We start from the raw sequence: 12425 nt of genomic DNA on the forward strand, positions 1-12425 counted from the left end.
CTTATTTACCCTGTGCCAATTTTCTCATGGCTCAGGTAAATAATCCAGGAATTATTGGCTTTTGAGGTTCTGCTTTTTAATTTAGCCCATAGCTGCTCAAAACCCCTCAGGAGAACCTCTTTCTTAGTCCTATAATGCCAACGGTGACAACAACAACTAGATCCTTCCCCTCCCACTGAATGTTCCTTGACAGCCCTGAAAAGAGTCTTAACATTGGCACCGGGCAGGCACCATATCCACCTGGACTCTCTCTTTGCTGCAGTGAACTGTGCAAATCTCCCTGACTGTACTGTCCCCTACTTCCACTACATTCCTATTAACTCCCCACAGTTGAATGACTTCCTGTACTCCAGTGCCACGGCCAGTTTGCTCATTTGTCCTGCAGTGCTCGCGTTTGTTTCCACAAGTTGCAAGAAATGTGAATCTATTGGACAGATGTCAGAACTGAGGCCATTCCACTTCTATCACTGCAATTCCCTGACATGCCTCACTTGCAGATACACTCTCCTGTTCCTGGCCACGACCATGCCAAAAAACCATAATGTAAGGAATGTGGCTGCGTCCTGGAATTAATTTTCCAGGTAACTTTCCCCCTCCCTGATGCATCGCTGTGTTTGCAGCTCAACTTCCAACTCATTGATTGAGCAAAGCTCCTCAAGCCGCCGACACTGACAACAACAACAGACGTCTTTTCTCTGCATTATACCAGTATCCAGGAACTCCCAAGTACTGTAGTCACAATACATCACCTGCTCTGCCACCTTTATGAAAAATTAAGTCAATTAATTATAATAACCTCTGTTAGTGACCTGACTACTAACAAAACCTCTCAATTACTATTACTAATTAAAAGTTTTGAGAGACAAATGAGCGAAATACTTGCCAATACACTTCACTTACCTGTTTCCTTGCCCTGAACTCACCAAATTACCAAATTCACTATCTGACTAACTACACTCTGTGTTGAACTGCTGCCTTTGTGCTTGCTTACCTTGTTGCATTCTTTTCTGACCAAAGGTAAGGTTTAAAAGGTGGATGAGCAGGCTGGCCGTGGCACCATAGTATAGAAGAGCATCCAAGAATGTAGTAGGGGACCGTATAGTGAGGGGGTTAGATACTGTTCTCTGCAGCAAAGATGGAGAGTCCAGAAGTTGTTTTGCTTGCCTGGTACCAAGGTTTGGACATCAGCCCTGAGCAGAACTTGTAATGGGAGTGGTAGCATCTAGTCCTCATGGTCCATGTAAGTACCAACAACATAGGCACGACAAGGAAAGAAATTCTGCATAGTCAGAATGGGAGGCTATGTATTAAATTAAGATGCAGACCCTCAAGGGTAATAATCTGCAGATTATTGCTGGAGTTGCATGCAAATTGACATAGGGAAAATAAGAACGGAGAGATGAATGTGTGGCTCAAAGAATGGTGTGGGCAAAGTTGGTTCTGGTCATGGATGCTGGCACCAATACTGGGGAAAGTGGGGACTTTCCTGTTGGGATCTGAACCATGCTGGGATGAGTAGAGACGGCTTTAAACTAAACAAAAGGGGTGAGGGATCAAGCTCGAGTAGATGTAGCAAATCAAGGGGTATATTCAAAGTAGAAGACCACAATAATATGGTAAATGATGGTCATAGAATAATGGGAAGAGACAGAGATAAAACCTAATGAATGTACCAATATTTAAGACAAGATGTTACAATGATAACGAGAAGACAAAACCAAAGGCTCTTTATCTAAATCCACATGGTATTAATAAAATAAATGTACTGATAGTGCATATTGAAGTAAATAAATGTGATCTGATCGCTATTACAGAGATGTGGCTGCAGAACGACAGGAATTGGATTCTGAATATCGAGGGGTATATGACAATCCAGAAGAATAGGAAGCTCAGTACAAGTGGAGGGGTAACACTGTTGATCAAAAGAGGTGTTGGTGCAATAGTTAGAGATGACGGTTCAGGAGATCAGGATGTAGATCTGTTTGGGAGGAGATGAGGAATAGTAGGGGGAAGAAGTCATTAGTGGGAGTGTTCTACAGGTTCCTTAACCGTTACCACAATGTAGGACAAAGTATACAGGAAGAAATGCTTGTGATAAAAGAATGGCAATAATCATGGATGGTAGTAGATGCGTTGGTGTTAATTTCCCAAAGTTTTCTAGATTCTGGAAAGTAGCAAATATAACCCCTCTGTTTAAGAAGGGAGAGAGGCATGAACAGGAGGAGTTGCAGCACTGGTCGCAGATCATCAGTGGGCGCACTCGCAATTCTCTGCCTCCAATGGGCCAAGTTCCCGACGGCACGGCACACGTGTGCTCTCACAAATCGTGAACTTAGCGTGTTAGCTGCTGAGAGAGAGACCGGGCATATGGACAGTGTCCAGCACCGCTATACCGACAGCTGTGTCGCTGGCCGGGGTGCTTCTGCCAAGGCTGGGGAGAATAGTGGGGGGTGGCCAAGAGGTGGGCTGTGGGGTCGGGGTGGACAGATATGCAACACCATTGCCGCAGCCGGCAAGGCAGCTGTGCGGCTACGCATGCTGCTGACAGGCCGCTTTAAACCTCGTGCCCTTAGTTGTATCGGTGACCTCACCCCCCTAACCCCAGTCACATGGGTAGAGAAGATGAAATTGCCATATAACCAATCATTTGTTACCAGTTATCTATATCCAATCATGACAATCGATTAAGGTTTACATCATGCATAGTCATCATGCATAGTATGCGAGTACAATTAATCACTTACAACAAGTGCATGCATGCTTACTTAACTATAATATCCAATCAGTGCAAAGACATGTTCATGCTGTGTCCTAATATTCATCACCAGCTCTCCATTATCAAGAATATGTATAAATCACCTCCCCTACCTAAGTATAATGGCCTTCCCAAGGTAAAAATGCCCACTGCAATACAATCTTGTATGATTGTCTTTCCTCCAGACAACTTGACACCAATATAAATGGTGAAAAAATCCCATATTGTTCATTGCTATCCTTGATAACGGCTATCTGTTGTTTCTCTTTCCTGGAGCAGCAAGATGTCTCCTTGGGCTGATGTTCTGCAGCTAACAATTTCAGTTAAACGGCTTGTGTGTGTAATATAGTTCGATACAGAAGTTTTGGCGCTTAGTGGATAACTAAAAATATAATGTGCAAGATGACTGCACCAACCCCAGGAGTCAAGCAAGTTGCAACTTCATCTTGGGATTATAATGAACCAACAACTGTGACTTCAGTTAAGCTTCTTTCATTTCTCGTATGCAGTCTCACATGCTTCTGACCAGTGCCATGCTTGTTTGACACGTAGCAAAGTGTGTATACGCTTTAATCGTATTTCTAAATTTGGCATGAATTTACCATAATAATTGATCAGTGCTAAAAACTACCTTAATTGTGGGTCCTTGTGTAAGCTCCTTGTGCAAGCTATCTTTTTCGATGATATGACCATAGTAATTTATGGATGACTTTAAAAAGTGATACATTTTATTTTGTAACTCTCGGGTTGTGGTCCATAACCACTTCAGGGTAGCTTCCAAATTCTCCAAGTGTTCCTGTTCACTTGCACTGGTGATGAGTATGTCACCTAAATAACATTGCACTCCATTCAACCCACTCAGAATTTGTTCCATGGATCTTTGAGAAAGAGCAGGCACAGATGTTATTCCAAAAGGAAATCTTCTGTATCACAACATGGAGAAGGCGTTCAATTTTCTCGCTGCTAGAAAGCAAGGCGACTGTGAAGATGAATCGTTTTGTTACAAGAAAAAGACGGCCAGACACACAAATGGGCAGTATAGCTATTGGCCAGAATCCCACATTTCAATATACTGGAGAGAGCAGCCCAGGAGAGTCCACGGCAGGACAGAGCAGTGCTAGTGCTAGCTCTGTGGTGAACAGCCTACAAAGAAGAAACTACTTGGGAACAAATATGTACAAAAATGATTTCTTGAGGTACGGTTTTGTCAATTGTGCAAATAAGGATGGAAAGCCCATGTGTTTGTATGCAGGAAAGTACTGAAAAATGAGAGAAGTTTCTGATTATGAAAGAGGAGTGGTGGGTGAAAAATTCTGTTTGCGGTTGAAACCCCAGAGTCAGTTATTAACAGCTGACTCTAAATTAAAAGACTAAGCTGTTGTGCCTGATCGATGACAGCACATTAAAAACGCGCCAAAAGCCCATGAGGCTGTCAGCAGAGTAGCGTGTCCCAGGAGTATCCAGCGCTAAGTAAAATGAATTGTCTGCAATTGCCCTTCATGACGACCTACATGTGCGAGGTTAGATTTTCTGTTCTCGCAAAGGTGAAAACTGGCTGAAGCCTGCACATTGCTCTCTCCGGTGAACCTGATTGGAATGAGATTGAGGACCAAGCAGGCTTTCCTTTCACATTATAGGTGAGTGAATGTGGTGTGGGTCGCAACGGTCAGCTGGTTGGCAAAAGTGAGTTTGGGGCGGGGGTGGGAGGGGAGTTTGAAAAACACTGTACCAATTGATTGACTGTTTCCCAGTTAAGCCTGATCTTAGCCGACCATGCTCTGCAAAATAGAGCAGGAAAATCCACGGACAACATGAATAGGCAACTACACACTAGTCTATTCTTTTGCTTCTACTTTCATTATAATGCATTGTTTTAATGGTACGACCCCTTCAATGTGCATCCGCAAGATCGCGTTTGATAGTTTTAAAGGCAGTTGCCTCCACTTTTGATTCTCTGGTGCAACCATGTCCACTTTCATTTTAATTTCATGACCTTCAAGTTTTGGATATGCCGCAAAACATTGACAAAACACCTGGATTTAGTTCTTGCAGTAGCTCTGTTTTCTGTGGTCTTGAGCTTCATCCACTAATTTGGAGACACAATTAAATTGTTTGACTGTTGTTTTCTAGCACCTTCTTGGTGTAGGAGAAATTTTCTGAGCGCTACGTGCCTTGGCAATGTAGTTTTTCTTGCCACAGTTTTTGCATGTATTTGTTTTACTCCAGCATTCCCCGCCGAGTGTCCAACCCATCATGTACAACAATGACATGGTTGCAACTTTGCAGTCTTGTTCCTTGAGGTATCCACTTTGTGGATCTTCACTCCAGCCCCTAACTGCGAAGCTTCTCTCGTCACTAGCTCCATAGATGTGGCAACTTCCACAGCAGCTTTTTGAATTAAATCACTTGCAGTGTGCAGCTTCCTCTGAGTAGCTTCACTGCCAGTGAAACCTTGCCTCCCCGGAGTGGAACTAAGTCATCCTCGACGCTGAGGGACTACCCAAGACGAAGATGTGTAGAAAAAGTGAATCATTGAAAATAAACTTATTTTATTGGAGAGGTTGGAGAAAATGCAAACTTAATCAACGTACATCATTAATTGAATTGCTTTATCGCGAATCAAGACTTTCAGTTACCTTTTAAAAACATTTAAAAGATATAGAGAATTCGTAGTAGAACAAACTTGGAATCCACCTATCTAAGAGGCAGTTAATACTACCATTCCTAAGGGCAAAACATTTTCCGTACTACTGTGTATCCTTAATTAAGCATAAATGGACAAAATATCCTTTTGGGGAGTTGAACATTGCAGCCTTTTATGAGTTATAATGTTTAACTGCCTGTCTTTCACTGGTCCACTAGAAAAAAATAGTACTGTATTGCTTTTTTTTTCTTATTTGGACCAACTGAATGTTTTTGAACTGCACTGGCAAACAGTATCACAAAAGACCCTTCATCGTATGGGAATTGGAAAGAGGGAGTGTAGTAGTTTTTATATAGTGGGAGACCAAGCATTCCAACATGATTATGACAAAAATTGAATTGATTTTTTTAAAAAGTGGGTTATGTGTGGGGTTGTTATTTGTAACGGGGGATGGGTTATGGGGAAGGAGCAGGGTTTATGTGTCGGGATGGCGAGTAGAAGTTAGGTGGTGGGCTGCATATGTGGGTGCTTGGGTGCGGTGGGATGTGGTCTCCACGTTGCATTTCTATTAATACAGTAGAAAATAGTTTTACCACAAAATTTCTAGTCCAGAACCTGATTTTAAATTACTGCCAATTATTTAAAAAATTATACTGAACCTGCTATTAGTTTAATTTGTGTAGCGTTGGTTCATTTCGCAATAAATAACATATTTTTAATATAGCCTTTTAAAATGCATCTGCTAATGCCTTTACAGCAGAAAAAATACTTGCTTTGAAGAGGCTTTTCAAATAGACTTGATAGAAATTCACCGTGTTGATTATTTTCATGGTGGGGCTGTCCAGATGCTTATGGGAGGGTGGGGGTCTTCTGTGTCCGCTGGGGAGTGGGGGGGGTTGAATAACTTCAGCCAGGCATCCTGATCCGCTCCTATGTCTGTGGAGCCATACTTGCCCCCTCTATCAGACCCCAGCCCACCAGTCTGACATCGCAAACCATATCCCCAGATTTTATTTTTTGGCGTGCGGCTGAAGGTCTGGTCTGAAAACTCGGCAGTGCACCTGGGGAGATGCACGCCAGTTTTCAGTCAGAGTCTGACACCATTATGGGAAAATTATGCCCCATGTTCATAATGAGAGTGGCCACCCTTGGAGATGGGCAAGTGACTGACATCCCACCCCTGCGATGGACCTTATTATCATTCCTAGTCACGTAACTGTGTTCAGTTCTTAGAGTTTCCCCATATTTGATCAGCCTGCTTGCCAATGTGTTTCTTCAGTATAGGTGGCAGCTGTGGCCCAGTGATGGTACACCCACCTCTGAGCCTAAAGTTTGAGAGTTCAGGTCCTACTCTAGTGATTTGAACACTAAATTTAGACTCGTATCAGAGCAGTACTAAGGATGGCTCTGATCCTTCACTGAGGATTTTTCTTACCCAGAAAGCAGTGGAGGATGTGTTATTGAATTTATTCAAGGCAGAGTTAAACAGATTTTTGATATGCAAGGGAGGTTGTGGCTGGGGGAATGTGCAGGCACACATGAAGGCAGCTGAGACTATGGCCAGATGAGCCATGATCTTATTGAATGGTGGAGCAGGCTTGAAGGGCCAGATGACGTGTTCCTGTTCCTATGTCCAATGCTCATCGTGTCAAGCATGATGAGGTTGCGTCTTGAAACATTTTGGCTGCCTTTTTGTTCAGGACTAATCAACTGCACTGAAAAATATTGAATGTTAAAACGCATGTTTAAAGTAGCTTGTTTGTGACTTCTTTATATTATGCATTACTAAGTTGTTTAAAGTCAGATTGAAATATGAGAGTTAATTTTAACATCTAATCATCATGTGCTATGTCATTGTATGCATTTAGTTAATAAGATGCAGTAGTCATTAAGGATTTTTAGCATGCATAGTCACATTATGGAAAGATCTGTATGCATCCCTGGACCTCTAGTAAATAAAGTATTGGAAATTTTAATTTTTCCCCTCGAATTTGTGAAGAAGTAAGTTATTACTCATGATCCATAAAGAATCTTGAAATTTACTGAGAAAACCGGGACGTACTTATTGGAGAAGTCCTGATGCTGCCTGACATTTTTGTTTGGTGATCAGTGATGCCCATATTATGCACAATAATAAACTGCTAAAACAGTGGCAACTGTTGTGTTCTAATAACTTTCAGATCATACTGTAGTTGATATTATTTAAAAGTCTTTGTTAGTATACTGACAGTCAATGTTTCAGTAGCAGTCATTACCAAAGGATCTATGCTTCAAAGCAAGTGTTGGCCCTGATGATGTTATGCAGAACTATCGAATGCTTAACCTGATAAAAAGGTCTTGGGTTTATTGCTAGTGAAAACTTGTGCATCTTTGTAGGGCCTTATTATGTTTTACATTCTCTTGCACCAATGCTAAAGAGACCTTTGAAGTGACTGAAGTGCTGTTTTATTGTTTCCACCCTCCCACAGGGTATCTTATTGGTATATGACATCACAAACTACCAGAGTTTTGAAAACCTTGAAGATTGGTATGCTGTAGTGAAGAAAGTAAATGACGAGTCCGACCAACAACCTGTAGTTTCATTAGTTGGAAATAAAAGTAAGTAATTTATTAAATAGCGAAATTATTTTGTGTATAGTAGATAATATTATCATATAAGCTCACTTATAGTACACTGAGTATTATCTGATTACTTTAAATATATGAAATCCAGAGTCAGAAAGGTTTTGTTTTGTGACTCAGCATGCCTGTTCCTCATAGATAATAAAAGATACTATCATTTAATACCTCCCTCCTACTGATTTGAGAATTCCTTTATTTCACATTTTTCAAAAATATTGACTTTTTCCATTTTTACAACTGGTACAGTACAGCATGAATATTTCACCATACATGAATACAGAAAAAGACAGGAGGATACCATTGTAGCTGGTTCAGCTTAATCATTATGTCTGGTGCTTCCATTTGTACAAAAAGAAACATTGAAAGGATAAAGCCATGGCAAAATGGTGCACACCCTCGCATACAGCATGTCAAAAGCAGTGCGACATAGATGATGGAAAACCTTGCAAGAACAAGTCAGACATTACAGAATCTATATCTTTGAGATGGGGGCACCATACATTTCAGAATGCATTTGGATCGGAGGTTGTGGGTCAGAATTCCATTGGGATATATTCTGTGATAATTATATGCCTATTTTGAACTGAAGGACATTTATAGCGATTCCAGTAGCAGAGGAGATCCCTCAGCGCTGCAAATGCTGGGCTATTATACAGCCTGTTTTTATTATATTTCACTTCTGAAGAAAAATCAAACTGTTTATTTCCTAATATCTTCAACATTCGAGATCAGGATCATTCCAGCTCACTTTTACTGATGTCTACTGACCCTGAATCACCACTTTCTTTTGGTATTGTTTCCTCGTGTCTACTGTACAGTGGTGAAATGAAAAAATGAGAATTGCTTTATTGTCATGAGTAGGCTTCAACGAAGTTACTGTGAAAAGCCCCCAGTCGCCACATTCCGGCGCCTGTCCGGGGAGGCTGGTACGGGAAATAAAAGCTTTTTCCCCCAATTTAAGGTTTGTAAATTTGTACTTGTGACCTATATGTGCTGTACAATTTAAATAGCTTGCTTCAATGTTATTTTTGAGGCCTGTGTTCCCTCAATTCATAGTTTATTTGCTGGCCGTAATTTAATCCATGAAAGCCTTGGTCAGCTTTCTCTCTTTTTCTGATGCATCAACATTGTTTTGTGGTAGGGCTAGCATACTCCAAAATTAGCTTTACCCACCTGATGAAGCCTGAAATCTGATATTTACTTTGGTAACTACTTTGCAATTAACTTTCATATATGCTCAATGGATACGTCAAAAACCTTTTCCTTATTGACTTCTGACTGAACTTTCAAAATAAGATTCTATAATGTTACACAAATGCTTATTGTTACCTGCTGTAAATCCATTAATCTGTATTTATATCAGCAGTAAAATTCACCTGCTGTGATGAACTGTGCTATGCATTCGGTCTTGATGTTTTGCCTGATATTTGTTCTGACCAATGAGAAGAAGGTTGGTATTGGGGACTACAGTACATTTGGTCTTATTTTCAAAGTTTCATATCTGCATTGCATTTGGGTTGGATTCTATACTCAACAGTGTGCTGTATTTTCTTTGCACCTGCCTCAACTCCACTTTCCTGTCTGCCTGCCCATTCACCCCCACCCCCATATCCATTGACTCACTTGTCTATCAAAAATATATCTAACTCTGCCTTCAGTAAATTCAATCACCCTATTAATTACTGCTTCGTGGCTTTGCCAAGTTGTCATGTTTTAATTTTAAACTGAAACAGGCCAGCTCGTCAATGCTGCTATCATGAGGCGATTGTTGTTCTTGGGCAGCCCCTCAGCATTGAGGATGATTTGCTTCCACTCTGAGCTAAGTCCATTGTAGAGCTTGTAGACTCTACCACTTGTGGAGCAGATGGCACTTGAAGGATTGGGTAGATCTGTTTGAAGGTTTTTGCACTCCGTGCTTTGATTTCACCGTTGCCTGTTCCTGACAGAATATCCCCAAGTGTTTCTGCTTTCTTCCTGGGAAGAGTAGCTTTGGGAGTTTGGTGTCAGGCACACAAACAATGTGCTCAGTCCAGTGGAGCTGATTTTGAGTAGCAGTTCAATGCTGGAGATGATGGCTTGTGTGTATTCTGTTGTTGGATTGCCTTTCTAGCCACTGGATTTAGAGGATCATGCGAAGGTACCACATTTTGAATGCTTTGAGGTGCCTACTGTCAGTTGTCTAGGACTGCATAGAATGTAGAATCACTGCCATCCAGTAAATCACCACTATCATCTCTCTTGGGTTTGAGATGCTGATGCTCAAATATTCTTTTTCTTAGTTGGCCAGAGGCTGAACTGGCACGTTGGAGGCAGACATTTGGATACAGAAATATGCCAATGTTTTCTTGGGTCTTGGTGATGCATTGTGCTGCCATCCAATGATGGTTGGAAGAGGACCTTGGTTTTCCAGGTGTTTTGTGAATGGCCCAATTTCTCATGCTTCAGAAAGGAGGCTTTAACCAAGCCAAATCTTTCTGAGCATGGGGTACTAGCATGGGCCTTAGATAACTATGAAGAGCAGAATTCCTACCTGAGCTTTCCAGCACCCCCCCCCCCCCCCCCCCCCCCCCCCCGTCAACCCTGTCTCTATAACTTCAAGAATTTAAATTGATCAGGTACAAGCGCAAATACCAAGCCTTTCAATTATGTAAGTAACCCATAAAACAAATTCTAATATGTGAAGTGCACATCTTGAGGCTTATTGATCATACACACAGTTGTAATCAACATTCCAATTGATCTCCAGCTGGGGATCTCTGCAGTTGGATTAATTTTACAATTGCAGTAATGGTACAAAAGAACCACCCTGTTCAAAACCAGCAAGCAAAATATATCAATGTAAATAGAACTGACTAGCCGTAGCTCCTTGGACTGAATTACAAATTCGAGGACTGGAATTGGCCGAAACTCTGTAGTTTGAATATGCCTGTTTTAACATGAAAGACACCTTTGCAAAGTGAGGTCATTTGGTCTCTGTGATAAGAGTTGGATTATTAATCTATTAAAAAGGAAGGCTGTGGTAATCATTGAGTAAGAAATCGAACAGGAGTCTCCACTTTCCTGCCTGTCCCCTGCACTCTTGACTTTCTTATGAAGTAATGACACACTGGCTAATCAAGATTGCAATAGTGGTGAACCTTACGTAGGATGTCACGGAGCAATGTGTTGGGACTAGTTCGGTTCCTAGTACGTATATTTGAAAGAAATGGAATTGCAGTATTACCTCCTGAAAAACTTAAAATTTGTACATAACGTAAGCAAAGTTTGCACCTGGGTTGATCAGTAGCATTAGCTGTTAAGAAAATGGATGCTGGATTATATTTTCAAATCTGGCGAATAAGTCCCCAAAATCATGATGGAGCTGTGTTTTGCTTTAGTCAGGCTGCATCTAAGCATTCATAGAATCTCTACAGTTTAAAAGGAGACCATTTGGCCCATCGTCTGCACCAACCCTTGGAAAGAGTACCCTGCCAAGGCCCACACCCCAACCCTATCCTGGTAACTCCACCTAACCTTTTGGACACTAAGGGGCAATTTAGCATGGCCAATCAACATAACTTGCAAATCTTTAGACTGGGACCTAGACACAGGGGGAAAGTGTAAACTCCACAGTTACCTGAGGCCAGAATTGAACCTTGGACCCTGGCGCTGTGAGGCAAGAGTGCTAACCACTGTGGCATCGTACCGCCTCTATTCCTAATCACAATGACATTCGGGAACCGTGTAGAGCTAGAATCCGTGTAGAGCTAGAATCCGTGTAGAGCTAGAATCAGCGTAGAGGAAGGCCAGCGTAGAGGAAGGCAATGAGGCTGACCACTGTCAAAGGGAAGAAGAATAAGGGATGACTCTAAATTGGTGTTCGTCCAGAAAGAGGACTTCACAGTGCTATATAAACTTACTTGGATACAGAAGGTTAGACAATTCAGACACACTAAAGCAGCAAGATTATAGGGCACAAGTTCAGGGATATAAATGGAAAATTTAGGATGGATACCAGGAAATACTATAGAGGATAATTAACTAGATTATTGGAGATGGAATACACTACTTTTGAATGCAACTAAATATTTTAATAAAAATATTTATTATTCGGAGAGGAGGAGGCAATTTGTGTTGAATGACCTTCATCTGAACATATCCTGTGAAGATGAGCTTTAATATCAGAAAAATATGAAAAACGCTACAAATAATGCTACAACTTTAAGGAAGATGACGAAAATGGGACTTTGGGCAGCTAGGGCATTGAGTAAGTTCTACAGCATTAAGTGGAATAAAAATGGTTAATCTGGACCACTATTTCTGTCGAACCTTGTCCAGTGAGGAAAGGGAACATAAAGCGCAAAGACCAGTTAAAGACCGGTCAATACCTAATTTAAACTGGTTAGCAGAGTGGAGAAAGAGAAC

General features: G+C 41.3%; 1 protein-coding gene across 8 annotated transcripts in view; it reads left to right on the forward strand.

The window, feature by feature from the left end:
• Positions 1-12425, forward strand: part of rab28 (RAB28, member RAS oncogene family) — a 170122-nt gene that overhangs the window by 28079 nt on the left and 129618 nt on the right. For 7 of the 8 annotated variants that reach the window (XM_038791630.1, XM_038791631.1, XM_038791634.1 and 4 more), the window contains exon 4: positions 7868-7997. In XM_038791630.1, coding sequence (XP_038647558.1) covers positions 7868-7997 — 130 coding nt within the window. Of the gene's footprint in view, positions 1-7867; positions 7998-8267; positions 8611-12425 lie in introns of those variants that run through there. The other variant, XM_038791635.1, reaches the window with a different exon arrangement.

This window comes from Scyliorhinus canicula, chromosome 3, assembly GCF_902713615.1.
Source record: "Scyliorhinus canicula chromosome 3, sScyCan1.1, whole genome shotgun sequence".
NCBI lineage: Eukaryota > Metazoa > Chordata > Chondrichthyes > Carcharhiniformes > Scyliorhinidae > Scyliorhinus > Scyliorhinus canicula.